Raw genomic sequence first — 20,390 nt, forward strand, 5'->3', positions numbered from 1 at the left:
AAATTTATAATAAACAAAATGAACAGCTAAGTTAAGGCTACTGTAATTTAAAATATTTAGTATGTCCCATGCTCCAGTTCTATACTGTTCACCTCTAACTGAAAAAAACAGCATATTGCACACAAACTCTGCTTTTAAGTAAACCCATTTTATTAGCATGACCATTTAGACTCAAACAATACTTACGTTTATGCTCAAAAAGTACAAGGATCACATTACATTTTATGAAATTGTATGCGTAGTTATAATTGTGAAATCCAAAGCTGTTAATGAGAGATTATTAAATTGGCCTCGATCAGCTCCGCGTTTGGGCTCAAATAATCTAAGTTAATTGAAGTATTTTGGATTTTGCACTTTTCTTAACCAAAGATGATTATAAAACATAGGGAAAGTTTTTACATAACCTCTTTTCCCCCACCTTTCAAATTTAAGTGATAATAAAACTAGACAATTGATGCATTAACTGGTTATGACAGCCTGTCACTTCCTAACATCAATCTATTTTTGTGCCATGTTGTTAGACTGCCTAAGGCCACCACTGCTGCTCTAGCATTTCTATTGACATCTTATGAACTGTAAAAACTGGCTGGCAGAGTGTAGGCAAAACAGTGTGAGAAGGTAGCGAGTAAAAACAGTTCATTGTTCAGTTTCAGACAATTACATCAGTAGTTGTTTAGGCTAATCATTTATACATCTAAACCTCTCCCCAGCATTCCACCCCAGACACAAATGAGAAATCCTAATTTAACATACCAGATTATCCTCAACAGTCTATTTTTCCTATTTAAAAAAAACCCACAGAATTGTAATTCTGATGTAGGAAAAAACCCATTTTTTTAAAAGTTGCTATTGTGTGCATCAGTGCATTTCTGAATCTGCTCTCCTAGCATCATACTCACCATTGGTTTGCATCTTGAGCAGTCCTGAGACGAAACTAAAGCAGCTGATGTGTTCAAGGAACCCACTTAACCTGCTGCAACTGCTAAAGAGCATTCAGTTTACTAGACCAGTTCTAGTCTAGTTGTTCTCAGCAAATATGTATACTGTGGTTATTAGCTCCTTAACGCCAACTGTTTTCATCTCTGTATGTGTTCCCACTGCACACACTTTCACTGATGCAGAAAAAAAATTAGACCTAATCTTGAAATTCCAAAACAGTTAGACCTGACAAGTTAAAATTTTCATCAAGTTTAGCCGCTGTGCAGATATATATTTCTGAATTTGATGGAAGTTATTACAGAGGTGTTTGTTAGTGTCTGTGCATAAATGCAAAATATTTCTCATAGAGAATGAACTGGTAAAATTGGCTAAAGAAAAATAAGTAGGTTAGCTACTGTAGCTACTCGTTTCTTCTCACTTCAATGGGCCACCAATACTTATGCATTAGCTTTCTTTACAGTTTATACAAGGTAGTGTGCAAACAGGATTTCCAGATAAAAAAGAATCTAAAAGATTGACAGCAAGATCGGAATTCAAAAATGTTTCAGTGACTTAAAAGGAGTGACCAAACTCAAGAAAAAAATTAAATTAAATAAAAGGAAGAGCGTATCACATCCTTCAGGGTACCACACATTAATGGATGCATAAGAAATTAAAACAGTCCAGTAGAGAAACAGTAGATGTCCAGAAAACATTCATAAAGTTAATTTAAAAGAAAAAAGAAAAGAGATTTATCTTTGGGAATACTAATAGGACTGCACTATGATTGAGATTAAGAGACTTTGTTTTCCCCATTTGACAGGCTGCTCTCAAAAACCATAAGAACAAAATTTTGTGTGCCACATTTTAAGAGTAGATAAAGAGGGAAAGTGCACTCAAAACTAAATTTGGTTTATTTAGTCCAGGAAAAAAAGAAAGGTAAAGCCAGACTGCTGTATGTTTGAAAGCGGAAAAGTCATGGAAGCTGTCATGAAGAAGATACCCTTCTGCTAGTTTTAATGCTTTGGGTGTTGCTGAGTTATAAATGTCTGGGCTTAAATACATGAAAAACTTTGCCACTTTCTTCTCATTTCACCTTCAAACAACATCAAGCAGATCAAAGATTCTGGCTGAAGTGTAGTGATATTTGTAGATGGCTGAATTCCTGACAAAACTAAGTAACTGTCCTATGTTTGACTGTAACATACATAACATTGTAGTATAAGTTTGTAGGCAACCAGTACCAGAATACTAAAATCTACCTTTAGCCATACACTGACATATTTCATTAAAATAGCAATGGATTATCATATCATACTTGGAATTATGCAATTCTCTATGTTTTTATATTTCTTATATTTTTCCATACATAGATCTTATATATAAAATATATTTTTATACACCCTGTAAATTTTATATATTTTTATATATACATATATAGAAACAAAACTAGAGTATACTTTGCAATTTAAAAGTGCCAATGAGTCAACCTTAAAATTAAAATTTTGTGATATAACAGACAATGAATAGGCACAGCAAAGACTCTTTGAGGGTGAGATTTAATATTGGGACAAAATGGTACTTACACTAGGTCAGAGAGTGACTAACTTACAGTGAAGGTTTTTTTCATGTTTACTGTCAGCTATGAGTTTTTCATGCTACTCAGATGAGTCATAGTAATATGAGTAACATATCAACATGTCTTGGAAACGGTAGCTCAGAACAACAAAACCACAGGAGGTCAACAGCTCATACAAGGGGAGTGCACACTGAGACCATTCAATTTCATATTTAGAATAGCCACAGCAATTACTAGGTAAAAATATTACATTATTCTATGCATCCAAAATGTAATTATTGCACTGTAACTTTGGAAATACAGTTTGAACCACCGCTGTTAATATTTATGAGGAGACTACTTTGTAGATCCAGTCTTAAGAGAAGCCCCTACTGAAATTGTGGACTCTAGATTTAGACACATACATACTCTCTCCAGGTTTTTCACAGCCAAATGTCCCTAAGCACATGTTCTGTTCCAATTTGCTACATCCTCACAACATTTCACATTTTGCTGACAATGGTTTATCTACTTGGATGAATGTTACAGTCTGCATATACATTCAGATTCTAACATACTTAGATTTTGCAAAATCTAAGACTCTAAAATCACAGACTACAATCAAGACACGATTCGTGAAAGCCTCTATGGCCATATCCATATCCAAGGCACTCAATCTATGTCACAGTGAAAGTCTGCAGCATGGTTAAAAGCTAAGAGATATAGAGAGCAGAACAGTAGAGCTTCATTAAATAATGACAGAATTAGTTTTGAGCAGATTGAAAACATAATTTTCCAAATCACTGTATCACTGATGCTATTCAATTGCTAAGTTTAAGCTAAAGTGAATTAAGTTTGATTTTTGTCCTTTAAGAAGCGCCTTCCTTTTTAAAAGAAAAACAGAAATCCCTACATTGTCTGTGGATTTTTTCCTCAGTTCATTAGTAAAATACCCTTTTAGTTTTACAATGGTATAAAGGATCCCTCAGAAGCTCCCAGTCGGATAAACCTCCTATAATACAGGATTATAAATAAATACTTCAACTCACAAAGATATTTTCCACTAGGTAATTGCAATTGTACTGTTTCTTCTGGTTTTCAGTGATTTATCACTTACTGCTTCTCATGGGGGTGGGGAAAACCCCCAAGAAGTAACCATGATGTTTTGGTATTAATCAGCAGAAGCTGGGAAACTTCAAGGCTCTTGCCCTACGTAGGTGGCCACATAAATGAAAGACGGGTAATCCTACTCAGCTTACTGAAGCTAAAAGCACATACCAAGCTTGTGAACTGCTGTGACAACTGAAAGTGTCACCGATCATTTACCAGAGGTCAAGTTCTCAAACAGTTTTCAGGTCAGAATTTAGGTTAGCTTAAACAGCGATACAGGTAGTTTGAAAGGAATATAGATTGAGATAATGCAAGTTTTTGCCCAAAAAATTGCAACTCCACTTACTAGGTGGACAAACAGCAGGGGAGGAGTCTGCTGTCATTCAAAGCAGCTAAGATTTCTGAGTCTGCCACTGCTGCAATTCAGAACTAAACACACCTTTACATAGCCCGTGCATCACCAGACTGGGAATGCTAATTTCTTGGATCAGAAAACTTAAAACACCTGTTGGACAAGAACAACCTACGTTCTGCAGCCAAAGAGCCAAGAACATGAACATCAATGACTTAGCTAAGCAGTAGTACTAGCTAAAACTTGATGAATGAAATGTAAGTTTTTGTAAAATATCATGCATACAGCATACTTTGCACAGTAATAATGGTGTTGTGGGATTTGAAAGTCACTAGTTAACTAGTTTTGAAGGTAAATAAAAATGAAAAGGGATTTATACCACCTACACACAAAGTATCTGCTTTACAGTATCATTCTTGCAGATGAAGTAATAAATCCTGTTGACTGCTGATCACCATTATTTAAAAAAATTTAAAAAAAAAATAAAAAAAAATTTAATCAAAGTATTTAACTTCTGCATAAAATCCCGGAGTCTAGTTCAGTACTAATTCAGTAACTTTTAAAGGATGAATACTTTCCTCCTCCTCAAATAAAGGGAGGTGAGGGGAACAAACCTCACCTTAAAAATCCCACCCTCTTTCAAGTAAAGAAACCTAAATCTAAGGCACCTCAGACATCTCTAAATTAATTCAAAATTTGGTATCTATTATGATCCCTACCAGGAAACTCCATGTTAACTTCCATCACTTGTTTCCACATGATATGAACATTTTGCTTCCCCTGACCAAAGAACTAGAACAGTCAGATTTGCAGTCTTTGAAGGAAAATATGACTACTGCAGACATTTTCTCCTAAGTATAAGAGAAAATTCCTAGTAGGAGAGTTAAACTTAATCGATTTTCCATATTATTTCATCTAAAATATGCTATTAAAAATTTTCAAAGGTCCCTCCCCTGTCCATAGTACAAATATGCTAGATAAAAACTAGCCCTTCAAAAATGGATTATAAAATGCAAGAATTTACAAACAAATCAAGTTCACCTTCAATTCCAAGATAGGATACAAACATCCTCAGCTCTTAGCACATCAACCTTACTCACACTTTTGTCTCGCAAAGGGGGAACTGAGACTATACTAGTCCAGGGTAGAAGAACAGAGTGCAAAAAGGAAATAAAACCATTTCCCTCAAGCTCCAGGCTTTCACTTTTAACCACTGGAATGAAAGACACAGAATTGTTCCAACCACAGGGCAGACAATACAGTACAACTTGCCACTTTTATTCTATTCTCATAACTGTATTTACAGTTCAAACAGAAATAGGAAGAGTTTTTAAAACCAAATGCTCTGTTGTACATTTGTAAAGCACATATTCCAGGGAGATGAATATAAGAACAAGTGTTAAATATTAAACACAGTAGTATGATTCTCTTATACAGGGTCACTCTGATTTAGGATAAAAACCAGGTTATGAACTACAGTCTCCACCTTCAAAGGTATATTTCATTTTAGGAAGCTGCTTCTCACAAACTCATGATTTCCTGCCAGTCTTAAGTCCAATTTATGAAAAACTTCCCTGCATTTCTGTAAGTATTTTCCATTTTTAATGGAAAATTCTTCAAATATTCAATTGTGGAATTATTCAGTTTTTCCAAACTATCTTCTAAAAAGAATTTTTGGTTCCTCTTTCAATTACAGTATGCTTATTTACTAATTTACCAGTTATGGGTGATTAACATCTGATTTTCAATAGCAGAATTTACATTGTTTTAAGATCCATAGTTTCAAATATTGACTTTCCATTAGGAATTGTGCATCTGCAAACCTAATCCAGTTCTTTAATTTTAAGACAACTAGAGAATATGGAAGCATTCACATTTAAAAGTTTCCAGATTATCACAAAAGGGAAACACAGCTATGCGTCAGACTTTTCTAGCAGCATAAAGGGCTTTCTTGCAACACAGTTTGGAATCCCAGTGAAAACAGCAGCATTCTGTCAATGGGTGATGCCTGACAGACACAAGGCAATGACCCAAAGAAAAGATTTCAGTCTAAGTTCAGTTCCTCAGTGAATGCTGTGCACCTACACATGCTCTGAACCAACCCAGAAAATAGCATTTACACATTTGCTATTAATGCATTAGAAGATACATTTATTTTTTATTGTGATTTTGTTCTCAATACTCACCCACCAGCTAAAAGAATGTCATACACTACCACTGAAGTTGTTAATCTTACAAGGAGTCCTTTTAATAGCCAAAATGCATGAGTCCTCCCCACTCACCATATTCAATCAGTTTACATCCAGGAAGTTTGGCATTTCACATTTTTGATTTAATTCTGTGGCACAAGAACTAATCTTTAGCTCTATTTATGCAACTTAACCCATTAACCGGGAGGTATTTCAATCTTCTAAGTACTAAAATACTACAAAAATTCAGCCAGCAGAACATGTACTCAAACTTTAGTATAACTTTCCATTCACATATATTCCTGTCTTTATTTGATACCTTCTTCTCCCATAGTATGTATGCAGACCTCAAGTACTGTTCCATGACACTAAGTGATTTCATTAATCTCCCAGCCAATGTCTGAGAGTAAATACAAAATATTTTGCCTGTAGGATTACTAGTTTTATGACATCATTTGAGTTCTTACCTTAGTAAAATTATTCAAGTGACCTAGTTTTCTCATATTTGACACGCCTTGTAATTTGGCCACATTTTGGAGAATCTCTCTCATATTATCACAGGGGTCTGCAAAAGAAAACAGGTTATTAGCAGATACAGTAAAACAAAAAAAAAAAACAAAACCAAAAAAACCCCCTAAACATGTGTTCAACATGCAGTTTCATAAATATAATAGGTGCTCTCTCAGCCTCAGTTAGGGATACAGAGCATTTTTGCTCCAAGGAGCACCAATTTGATTTATGCTTGGAACCAAAAGCAGGCATACCTGCGTTCCGGAAAATAAATGCTAAAGGCCATGGAGGAGAGATACTCTTATTTTAAAGCAGATTTTAATCAGTATTTTAGATTTACAGCTGACAAAGAAATCCATTTAGTGTCTGAAACTCCAATCCGTACATCTCATAAGTGAACAACTTTATCCTTAATCCCCTTGCAATTGAAAGACAAGATGTAAGCTTAAAGACGGAAGGAAAAGGACCGTATGTTACTGACACATCACATTATTTCTTTTTTTCCAGACAAAGGGCTGGAATTTTGTAAACATGGGCCTCTTTTCTGCTCTCCCTATTACTTTCCACAATGACCCTAAACTTTAAATAAAGGGTCAGACCTTTTTAGTGACATGGGAAGTGAACTACAAGGTAAAGAGAGAGGCTAGGAATGTCTTCTCCTTTCTTCCTAAGAGTCCACCATCCCAACAAACAAACAAAACCCCACAAACCAGAACTCAGACACCAGTTGACGACCCCGCATTCTGCTGGAAAACAGAAAAGGGACTATGATAGTGAGAAGAGACAATATTGTTCCACTTTTGGGACTGAGGTTGGAAGATTAGGCAGAATGGAACAACCAGAATGGGGCTGGGTACACAGGGAGCTCCTGTAACAGAAACTGCAGTAAGCTCTGCACATCATGGTACTGCAACAGGACAGTTTTCAAAGGGAGATATATTTGGCTGCAGGATTCTCATGCAGTCTTGGCTTAGACACTGAGGATAGGTATTACAACAATACTATCAGCAGCTTGAAATAAATGAAATACCAAGGTTATGCTGGAAATGTAAACTAGTAAAAGTAGTACCTTACCAAAAAAAAAGAAATAATTGTGTTACATAAATTGAAGCCTTCAGAAAACACCTGAAGAGTCCAAACATCAGACACCTGGAATGCAGGACAGAGAAGGATTTTTGTGTGTGGTGCCCCACACTAGCTTCAGCAAGAGAAACTTGCCTCCTACTGCAGAATGAACAGCTGGAGCTGAATTTGTGGCACATACATAGTCTTTTATTTTCCTGTTCTTCCTGAAGATGTACTTGTATGTTTTTCATTATACAAAGGAAATGGAAATGTAAAGAAAGCATCGTCACCACCTCTCTATAAACCAAGCTTTTATATCACTTGTAGTTTAAAATCTTAAACCAACAGATCTACAAAGAAAACATAACTAGCAATCTTGTCAGGATATATCCAGAACATATTTGGAAAGACAAGATCATGTACTTGAACCACTATCAGGCATCAAGACAGCATTTAAAGATTATGACATCTACAGGTAGGCACCCGAATTAAGGTGTACAAACCTGTTAATCCACTGTAGTCAATGAATATCTTGTCTATCAGCCAATGAAGTCAAAAGCAATTAGCCTGATGAGCTGCTTGATGCCTACTCAAGGCTAAGTTGAATCAATTGTATTGACTATACCGTTAAATGAAACTTTAGTACATGTAGAGACATGCTACTGTCACACCATATAATTCTGGCAATTTTCAGACAAAGGATCAGTGAGATTTTGGGAAGGCAAGATAGGTTCTTAGATTTGGGCATCAATTTCTGCTACTACCAGCTTGATGTGAAACATCCTTTTCTACAGATCTAATGACAGCATAAGCAAAGTCAACAATCAGATACTCAAGTACAGACACACTTGCACTGCTGAACAGTAAGCATAGTAAAACCAAACATCCAATAACTCTGAATTTAAATTGGAATATGGGCATGCACATCTTTGAACCACCTCCAATCCAGAAAAAAATTTAAAAAATCTTTGATACGATCACAGAAATTAGACACAGTAAGACTTTTACGAGATCCCAAGTTTAGGATTCCTCTGAATAGTTTGCTTTTCCAGGGCTTAATTCTGTTTAAGAGGTTTGCAATAGCTCAAGCCATAGGATCATAGAACAGTTAGGGTTGGAAAGTACCTTAAAGATCATCTAGTTCTAAGTCCTCTGTCATGGGCAGGGAACCTTTCACTAGACCAGTTTGCTCAGACCTCCATCCAACCTGGCCTTTAACAGTTCCAAGGATAGGGCACACTGAAAACAAGTAGTTTAGCATAGTTATGGTACCACAAATAGTTTATATCATAGTCCCTGATTTCAGGGGTACATAACAGGAGAGGAAAATAACTTCTTCATAATTTGGCTTCTCTGAAAATACAGTTTGGCTGACATTTATACTTTGGTCTGCCTTGGGTAACGTGTGGGAATTTCCCTGGCTCACATCACTTTTGGACCTGTAACATACCCCTTTACACCACAACAAAGATCCCAGGTGAGCAGTCTTAGAGCTTTCCAGAGTTTTCTACTTCAGTTCCCTGGAGAACAAGCAGCAAAAGTAACTTTCCAAAATGCCTGCAAGTATGTTTAAAAGTTTTATTTCTGAAAGTGCAGATAGCTACATGAGCACGGTAAGCCGTAAACCAGTAAACCTCTATCAAAACTAAGTTTGCTGTATGGACAGGAAAGACCATGAGAGTAGCCCAGAAAACCTCTTGCACTTCAGTGGCAATCAATATTCCTATTCCGCTATCTGAGAAAGCAGGCACTAATTCAGAAGTGCGTGAGTTGTGCTGCCTTGGAGAAAGGCAGTCAATTTGGATGTGAAGAAACCAGGACACAACGATACTACAATTTCCCACATTAACAATCCTGTAGCTATGGCAGACCTGTGTGATGAGGATGCCTAATTAAAACATGCATTAAAACCATTTTCCTCTATTTGTGCATGAAAAACTGCAGTTACAGCAACTTTTTCTCACGTTGTCCTCTTTCTGCTGAGAAAAACTCTCATTTCTAGAAACAGAAAAGTTTGAGGAAAACCCTCTCTGCAGTGCTTAGCAGGGCAGCCAGGTATTTCCCAGAAGCTTCACTAGCAAATCAGTAATTTGAAGCAAAGTGGGAACTCCAGAACAAGATCTACAAACCTGTGAGAAAACTGAGAACATGACAGACATTTCCAGTACTGAATTGATAATACAAATACAGCAAGTTAGATGTCTCACACTTCTATCAAAACCACTACCGCTTAAGAAAAATAAGGCAGTAAAGAAATAAAGACCTTCTAACAGCATCCTACCTCAGAAGGAACTAAAATTAAAGGAGACTTTTTGAGTTGAAGCCTTGTTTTAAACTCCAGAACTCTCTCACTCAAAGTATCTTATAAAAGAAGTTAGTAACTGCAACATAAGGTGAGGGGGTAAGGGGGCTGGTGGTGGTGGTGTGTGTTGTTTTGGTTTTTTTTTTTTTTAAGGACCCCAGTTCAGACTACTGCTGCAGAGATTTCTTAGCTTTTACTCTTTAGCTCTTCAGAAGTTCCTGCTTTTGTATCTGAAACAAAAGACTAAGAAGCTACTTATTAAAGACCCCTCAAAAAGCCTATTCTTTTCTGACTCACTTCATTTATTACTGAGATGCTGACTCGTACTAGGAAAAATTTCTTCACCGAAAGGATTGTCAAGCACTGGAACAGGCTGCCCAGGAAAGTGGTTGAGTCACCATCCCTGGAGGTAATTAAAAGATGTGTACACGTGGCACTTAGGGACATGGTTTAGTGCTGGACTTGGCAGTGTTATATTTATGGTTGGCTTCGATGACCCAGGGTCTTTCCAACCTAGACAATCCTGTGATCTCCAGCCGGCCCACAGCAACAACCAAGTATCTCCACATTCTTTCCCATAGTGCTTCTGAGGGTGGAGTTGTGCAAAATGACTGAGCTGATCTTACAGCTTTCTTCTGCCAAAGATGCACAACCTCTTCCCTTCCCTCTCCCGTCCCACTATGATACATCCTATCCTTTACACTACTTCAGCACCCATTGACTTTACATTCAAATTATCCTGTTAAATAACTCAGTAGAATCCTTTGTGTTCTTCTGGCTATCTTAGTTCTCTAGTGAGTTACCACTCAAACTGAATTCTTACAAAATCCACACAGAAGTGGTTGAACCACTGAGCCATTCACAGGTAGAGTGATGAAAGCAGGATGTACCTGTTCCACAAGACGCTCAGTAGAAAAATGTCCAACTATCTTTTTTTTTTTACTTGCACTTTACAATTGGCAAATCATCCCAATTACTGTACACAAAGCCACTTTGCTCAAATGCCATCATAAAACTTGTTGGTATATATAGAAGTTGCAAACCAGCCCATTTGTGTTCTGCAGCAACAGCTTAGCTTGCTAATCATTACTATCTCATTTTCTGAATATCTGTCTGCCTTTTTCTGGACAGCAAACACTTTGAAGTAGTAGCAGTTGTTCTGTTTACTTTTGTGACACCAAACACAGTTTCTCACCCACAACTATCTGCACTAACACCCAGTACTTAAAATTATAATCTTTAGCACAGAGCAAAGTTGGTGTTTTCAAAACATTAGCCTCAAGAATTCCATGACCTCCTATGCCTAAAAGTAATTCAGAGATGCATGTATATCAACAATCTTCGATGTTGTGTTGTTGTTCGTTTTCAAACTCTCATGACCTTTTAGGGCTTGACTCATTTTTCACCCCTTCAGGACTGTGACATTGTTTTTCCCCAGTGAGAATCATGATGCGTTCTGACAGATCCCATTCTCCAGAGAGAAAGAACACCACAGAGGTCCATCTACACAAAACAGCGAGCGCTTCATCTAATGCAGGGATGAAATAGGACCAGCAACAGCTATATTAGCACAAGTGACGACTCCTTTCCTTTCCCCTGACAGATTTAGCAGCATTGTTTGACCACATTCAGTATGCTAGCAGCATGCCAACTCGCTATTCTGTTATGGCCATGTGAATAAAAAAAGACAGAAAGAAAAAAAAATTGTAGGCTTTAGCACACAAATAATTCAGTAACTCTGAAGTCAGGCATAATGAGTTAAACTGAGGAGTGTGTATTTCATATGCATCACTTGGTAGACGCTAAAAAAGTAGCTGTACACAGCAGCCAATGTATGTACAGTAAGTAAACTCTCAAGTGAGAGACTCCACTAGCAGCTGATGTCACACCTGCTAGAATCACAGGGCCAAAAAGTGAAGTAAAAGACTAAATACACATAAAAGAAGGAAGTTGTACTTCACTATACTCAAGCATCTCACTGTTGACTAAGAACACAAGAGATATCTTCCTCTTTCTGAAGGAAAGAATCACAATATAAACGAATGATCCTGGTGAACTTCTGTACACCTCTACATGTATTAAGAGATTTTTAAAGTTTAAATGCTATGCCACTGCATATTGCCAAGCTGCTCTTAATTGAAGTACATGCTGCCAAAATGAAGGAAGTTGAAGGAAACACACCAACTAGAAGCATTAATGCACTGTTCTCCATTTTCCGCTGAAAAACTTATCAGTTATTAAAAGCAGTGAAACATTAGAAATCAATATCTTCAAGGTGTCTATGTAAGACTATATGACAAGTAATCAGTCTGCTAAACCACTTTTTAATCAAGACCTTTAATATTGAAATAAAATATCAGTGAGAAGGCATATCAAACCACTATCAACTTGTTGGGAAAAAAAAAAAATCAGGGCAATTATGTAATCTTTGTGATATGAAAGTATTCTTAATATACATCTAATTCAAAAGGTGGAAACTGCACAGAAAACCTAAGAACAATTAAAGAAGGGAAAGCTACATAAAAAAAAGCAAACTGCATGACACAGAGATCACTCCTGAATTAAGTTAACACATCAACTCCACTTTGCCAGATTAAAAAAAAATATTGGCACATGAATACTTTACAGTCAATCAAGGATTTCCAAAAACATAATAACACATGTTTAGACCGAAGATTCAGTTAAAATTCTATTATGACATTTGAATCAGTGAGGTGTGAAATACTTTGCACTGGTATAATGTAATGTTTTGCCATATAAGTCTTATAAATTTTAGATGAAAAAATCCACATTGTATATCAAGTTTTAAAAATTGAGAACAACCCCTTGAAGAGTGTAGGTGACCAAAAGTGAGATTTCTGAAGAATGAACCTAGTGATTCATGTGACTTATTTAGTTTGATTCCTATAGCTTTCACGGGATTCCACTAGCTTTAACCATACAAAGAGCACTTTATTTTCAATACATGTAAGTTCCAGTAACTCAGGTTCATGAAAATAGAAAGCAAACAAAAGCTAAGAACTCAGATTATTTTCATGACTACTAATTAAGAAAGCTATGAATAGATGAAAGGGGTTCAGTAATAGAGAAAAAAGCACACCTCCTCTCTTTCATGGCAGTCAGCAAAGAGAGTAACAAACTTATACCCAACCCCTCTCCAAAAAAACCCACCACAATGCCATCTCTCTGCACTAGTACATACACAATTGTATACTATGATGACTAAAGCCAAACTAGGATTACAGTTTCCTAACAACATTTCTTCATTACCACTTCATAGTGATACACGTATTCCAGAATACAGTGAAACTCAAGAAGAACTTCCTCTAAAACTTTCAGAAGTTTAGATATTTGAAAGACAAAAAAAGACAAAAAACACAGAGGATCAACATGCTGGAGGCTGAGAAACACTTTGTAACTGTGTGACTATGTATTTATTTGCCCTGTTCTGCTCTCTTCTCTGCAACAATTATCAGCTGCTGCCAAGGTTGGAGTGACCCAGTACAAGTGTTCTTATGCTCCAAAGTCAGTAAAAGCCTTTCCCAGATACAAAACACCGGTCATGTCAGTACACAAATCAAATTAATACTTCCCAGAACATCAAGGATGGATTTGAATGACGAACATAAGTTTACTGTAATGGCTTAGAAAATTATCTTCAGTTCTTCCAACCCATTTTCTTCTTTTCTGTCACCAATTCTAGAAACAGAAAATTCAGGGCGATCAATTTTTAGTTGTTTTAACAAAAACATACAGTGCACCTTCCTCACATCATTTGCTTATTGTTTAGAGAGCAGATCAGGCAAATCTGGTTTCAAAACTACTCAAGAGAATCCTGATCACCTACTTCGTTGAGTATTATCAAACTGAAAAGCAAGTTAATAAAACTAACATTAAAAGAAAATTTACGAAAGGGAGAAATATCATCCTATTCTAGGACTATTTTCTCAATTAGCATTCTGATTCTTCTCTGAATCATTTTGATTTGTTCAAGAACCTGAAATAGTAAGTATTACCTGGCCCTTTCTGATAAACTCTAAGCTTTCAGGAGGTAGCCACTGTCTCCAGAAATATCCTGTCACTCAGAGAGTCATCTAAGAAGTCCAGCAACATCAGCAGACGTAGGATCACCCAATTTGCCAATCAAGACACGAAGAGCAATTTGGAAACATCGAAGTAATAACATACTCAAACAATAAATGGAGACATCTAGAAACTACAAGTAATTGACAAACAGCACTAACTTCAGCAGGAAAACTTTAAACTGTGGTAAATATGCAATATGCTAATTACCCCACCTTAAAACGCTATAACCAGAAGATTTCAGAATACTGCTGATTGATGATGCTTGGGAACTTCAGTCCCTTGTATTCGGGACAGGTCCCTGTGTCACACAGCTCATACAGTCACATTGCTGCCACCACTCAAAACTTCTATACTTTCTCCTGTAAAGGTAATTTTAGGAGAAGGTATAGGAATGCCATTTATAAATTTCAGAACAAGACCTAGGTACAATTCTTTGAACATAGAAGACACTCAGCTTGTTGGTCAGCTTCAACTTAGGAAAACCTATTCCACTGAGGTAACACACTAACCTAAAAATCTGAGCTGCAAACATCACTTTTATGAAAACAGCAAATTTTTTTCCATTTCATTTTTTGTATTTCATGAAAAAAAAAAACCAGTCTACCCACGACACACACATATGGTTTGCATAAAGAAAGAGATGAACACATTCTAAATTCTCTAGATATGAGGTTGCTCAAGCTGAATTTTGACTTCACTGATGCTCAGGAGGTAACAAAGGAATAAGATTACTTACAGATTTAATAATTTGTTTTTAAAGAAGTAATTTCCAGGCAACAGCTGTTCTTGATAGCCCTCTATTTTTATGAAGTAATTATTTTTAAATATATGTATTTATTTATAGACTATGTACCCTTCAAGCAGGAAACAAATATTTTATGCGGCTAAAAAACTCAAACAAAATCCCTGTGTTGTTCACCATACATCTTTACATGAAGAGATTAATTATTCTTTGTTACTCTTACAATTATTGTGTATTTTTCCATAAATCAAGGCCATATTGTTTTGCTTTAAATACCTTACCTCTGTGCACAAGTACCTCCTATTAATAATTCTGTAGTCTCAAATCAACAGCTATAGTTCATTTCACAATGAATAGTTATGCAAATAGGGCAGAGATGTAGATACCTCGTTTCAACCAAACAAGTGCTAACTGACAGGAGCCATTTCAAATATGGGCAAGTAACTGTCCTTGCTCACCTTTACCATTCTGCCATCCTTTTGGTCTAGGACTTGAAAGGTTATTGAAAATATCACTTATAAACAGCATAAAATTATGTTAACTACCCATTTCTCCAACTGAAAGAGAATTAAAAATCTTTGTGCTTTTAATTTTACATGTCAGACAATGAATGTCAGAAAACAAACAAATAAATAAATAAATAGATAATTTAAAAAGTATTGTTCTGAAATGCTGCAGGAGAAACCACCTAAGTGAATGGTGATATGTAGCCAAAACCATAGCAGTAAGTAGCAGTTGAATTAAAGTGAGCTTAGAGAAGTCCAGATAGCAAAGAACAGAACCAGTAAATTTAGAAACAAAATCTCCCCTTTTGGGAAAACTTACATAAACACTCTATCACTCAGACTAATTTATTAATGAATAACACTGATTCATAAGCTACTGCTGTTCAGGCAGAATTTAGGTGAAAAGACTTCCTCATTACACTTATTTACTCAAACCTATGCAGGACACCATTGAGGTGCATACTAGAAAGCTTTCAGATATACGCTAAAAGTAAAATTTGGTCAAGTAACTAAAAAATACAGTGGTAAGTACATTTTTTTTTGTTCTTGTTGGTTGGGTTTTGGGTTTTTTTGTTTGGTTGGGGTTTTTTAACTCCATTTTCTCACTTATGCATCTTTACCAGTGTTCCTCCTCTTCACTAGACACAACATCTTAGTTAAAACATTCCTCACTAACCGTGTTCTGAAGTTTTGCTTCCCAAATTTTCCATCACCAAACAGATGACCAGCAAATGAAAAAGAAAAAAAAAATCACTTCTGCATTAAATCCAATATTACAGATTTTTAAACTGGAATAAATACTTTTGATTGTGACAGTTATGAGTGCTCCAGTTAAAAAACTGACAAATATCAGCCAGCACGGGTGTAGCAACGTTACGTCACCTTCCCTTCTGTATCATAACTAACCACAGGAGTGCTGCTCAGTGTACAAATTTACCTGCAGATGTACAAGCATCTGCCTACCTGTATGCAGTTAAAAACACCTCCAATGAAAAGCAAGGCTCTTATTTTATAACATATTTTGTGTAGTTATCAAAGCCTCAACACACATGCTTATGTCTTAGTTGCAAGAAGATAGTCGGTATTAAAAGTAGACGTCTTGTGTCACTTAACTGTTTTAAAAAAGAAGTTTCAGACAGGAGTATCCATTATGAAATCTCAAGTACAAGAGTTAAGAAAAACTTATCTGATTTTTTCAGTACATTCCCCCAGGCCAGTTGGCCATCATTTCAACATCAATTCTCAAGCCGTCCTGTAGCTCTCTTGCCCTCCTCTGCAGGTTTGAGTTTGTATGGATATAAACAGTAGGAAAACTGCAGTTGTAACTATAACTATATAACTATAACTGACTATTTCACTTTACACTTAAAAGAGAAAAATCCCTACCTGATGTTAAGCATCTCTTTATGTTACTAAGGGAAAACTTCCAAGATTGCTAAGTAACTGGTAAAGTATGCATGAAGGTCATCAGTTTGGCAAGTGATGTATTTCTTTCTGGGCAGGCTATCCTTGACACAGCTTCCTTATTTACTGTAATTATGATGAGGGGCGTGTTTCTTTACACAGTATCTACAATGGATAGGCTCAGACGGAAAAAAATGGCGAAACCAGGCATTGCGCTAACCTCAAAGTGCGGCGGTGGGAAGCAAATGAAAAAAACCCTGAATAACATTTATCACAAAGATTCAAACATATCAAGAAGGAAGTAAGACATTTTAATACTTCAACGGTTCGGGTGAGTAGGGAGGAAGCATGTTGTGGAATGTTGTGAAAACACAGCATTGCCTAAACATTGAAGACGATATTGATACTGATGCAAATCGCAGAATAATCTCTTTTGCAAAACAGAAAGTACAAGATATTTTATTCTCTGAACCACAAAGAACCCACATACAGAAGCAAATTTAGAGATGCTGCACACAAGAACTTTAAACACAGATATGAGTGCAGATCTTCAAAGACATAGCAGTAGCCAATTCCTAGAGATACCTTAATGACAGATAAGCAAGTCATAAGGTTTTAAAGTGGTCTTTTGTCAATATTTTTCCTTCACTGAAAATGTTGTTCCTACTTTCAAGAAATGAAAAGTGAAAATATTTTAAGCACACACCATGCTGGTAGCTCTGAGAAGTCTTACGATTATAAAAGCAGCACTTAGGAAGCAAAGACAAAGGCACACAAGTGTTCTTAATCTAACCAGGCCAATGCACTGTACAATTCCAAAGCAATAGTCAACTAAAGCCCATGTGCCAGCACAAGTGCAGACAGGAAAGTTAAGTGCGTGCCTTAATTTTGGAGTGCGTGTACTCAGCCCTTCTAACTCTCTTACTTTTAAAACCTATCAAAAGCTTGCACACTGCCAAAAAAAGTTAGCAGGCCACCCTCTTTATCACTTTCCTCTGGTCCCCCTACATAAAAACCTCAATATACAAGAATAACACAGTAGAACATTTCTCAGACAGTAAGCACAGTAAGATCTCTCTCTGACAGCTTTTTTCAAGTTGCTCCTTTGTATCTCAGAATAGCTGAAAAAATGTTACTAATTACCTTTTTGCTACTATTACAGCTTCAGTTACAGATTCACAAACAAGGGAGCAAAAAACAGCTATTGCTCCCTGTGACCTGCTCTAACAAAACATTCTGCTATAGCTACCCATCAGAATGGTGGCAAACTGCAAAGTGAGGGTGAAAGGTGCCCACACATTATGACTACTTGGCTATTTTTAAAATACTGTTTCTATGATGTGGTGGAGCCCCACTTCTCCACATTTTCAAGCCAGGCCACGTATCCCAAGAGTACGCAAAGAAGAACGTACAGGCTTTCCACAACAGTCTTTCCATTAGTGTGGAAGAACTTCCTCTGAGCCACCAAAAAGTATGTACCAGCTGCCATCTCAGCACTGGTTCCCCACCACTCCGAAAGGGGTTTTTTCCTTCCCCCACTACTTTGAGCTTTCAGTATCAGACAGGTGCCCTGTATTCCTCCCCTGCTTCTTCCATACTGATGAAGGAAGCTGAAAACAGCGTGGTCATCAAATCTCAAGCTGACTTTGGAAACAAAATTCATCCAGCCTTCTTTGACTATCCCACAAATAACCCTTAAAAATGCCCGACATTTCTGTGGGCTGTAAACTGCAAATAGCATCCCGAGATATTTGCCCTGCATGCAATGCACTACGATTTGCCATGTGGGAATATGGAATCAAATACTACATGGTTTAAAGCGATGCAAGCACAGTAAGAAAAGTAACACCATTTAGACCCTGTGATGTTATATGGAACCTCTGTATGTTTTATTATTACCTACATGACAGGAGGAAATTATTAACAATGGAGGCAAAAAAGGAAAAGGGTATTTTCTCAGATAACACTAGTCAGTTTTGTGATACTCGCTCTCAAAGAGAAAAAAAAATAGCCAGTTTTCTCAGCTACTTTGTTCATACATGTCCTGTGTTATAGCTAGAAGACTCAACATTTACAAAACAGAGAGAATTGGTTGTGCAGAAGAAGCTGATAAACCAAAGTATTATCTTACAATGTGTGTTTACGAATAATAAATGAAAGCACTGATGTTTGAGATAGGTACATTTCAGTTGATTAAAGAGTACAGTATCAGAAAGTGAAGACTGTTACCCTCAAAAAGGAGGAAATGAACACATACAGCACTCAACCATCAGCAGCTGGCACCCCTCTATCCGTAAGTGAACATGCGCTGTAAAGTTCCTAATAGCCTTTGCAAGCTCTAAGCTACAAGATTCCCCGAAAACAGGGATCCCTTGAAGGAAGACAAGCCTGATTACAGATAATGCACTATACTCTCAACTAGGCAAGTTATAATCTACCTCAGCCTTCACAACCCAAAGGCAACAGTTAAAACTCCAACAAGGAAAAAGGTGTTGATCACCCAGCAGCATACGGCAACTCAGCTACAGAGGTGAGCAAAGAATCATGGAAGGGTTCGGGCTGGAAGGGACCTTTCAAGGTCACTTAGTCCAACTCCCTGAAAGAACTTAGGAGCAAACAAGTGGGGATTACACATGCCTTTTAGAGCTTGCCCAAAGCTCTGGGAGGTATATGAGCTGCTGTGATTCAGCTTGGAATACCTATAAAACATCCAGAAACAAAGATGAATTACACTAAAAATATATAATATTTGCATTGTCCTTTCTGGCCTTAAGGAGTTACGAGCTTGATTTCAGTAGTCTAATTAAACCAACCTCTCTCATCCCATTGTTAATTCCTTCCAGATGACTGCAATGGGAGTTGCACTGGTGGCAGGTCTGCCCTCCTTTTCCTTTTCTTTTCTATTCTGAGTAGGTAACATAACACGAGGCCAAAACCTGAGTGCTCTAAATCCCAATTATTAATTGCAATTTTATAATCAACAGAAGACATGACACATGACCTTAAGCAGACAAAAGCAATGAATTTAACCTGTATCTGTACAGTTTTTTCTTACTATACCAGCAATTATGCCCAAAATTGTCCTGGGGACAATTCTTCCACAGTTGATCATCCTTTCAGCAAACTGATTTTCTTAAGAGAAGATTTATCTGAACCCCTTTAAAAGATGGGGTACAGGCAGGGCCAAGTGGCTCAGACATAAAATAAAAAAAAAAAAAACCAAAACAAAAACAAAACCACCAAGAAAGAACCAATCCCCCACTCAAAAACAAATGAAAAAAAAGCAAACCCTCCTGCCCCAAAACAGCAAACCACATACTTACTTTACATTATCATCTTTTACCAGGCTAATATTTTACATAGAAAACTCACACATACCTACACAAACACAGACAATGCATCATCCACTATCATATAAAATCTCATTCATAAGCATCATTATGTATCATTTTTAAAAAGGCAGAGCACGAAGGATCTCCCAAGAATAAACCCCTACTAAAGTAGCCATAGTAAAAAAACCAATATGGTGTCTTGCGAGAGAACATCAGCAACCCTGAAACTACTGCAGCAAAGAGCAAACCAAACACATGCAGAGAAAAGTAGACTGGCTCCACATGCAGCAAAGCACTCTTTGAGCCTTAATGCACA

General features: G+C 36.8%; 1 protein-coding gene across 1 annotated transcript in view; it reads right to left on the reverse strand.

Moving 5' to 3' along the window:
* Nucleotides 1-20,390, reverse strand: part of RICTOR (RPTOR independent companion of MTOR complex 2) — a 76,700-nt gene that overhangs the window by 53,666 nt on the left and 2,644 nt on the right. The window contains exon 3 of the mRNA XM_027714581.2: nt 6,595-6,692. Coding sequence (XP_027570382.1) covers nt 6,595-6,692 — 98 coding nt within the window. The remainder of the gene's footprint in view (nt 1-6,594; nt 6,693-20,390) is intronic.

Source organism: Pipra filicauda, unplaced genomic scaffold (assembly GCF_003945595.2).
Source record: "Pipra filicauda isolate LSUMZ 115617 unplaced genomic scaffold, ASM394559v2 scaffold325_size820570_pilon, whole genome shotgun sequence".
In the NCBI taxonomy this organism is placed as follows: Eukaryota; Metazoa; Chordata; class Aves; order Passeriformes; family Pipridae; genus Pipra; species Pipra filicauda.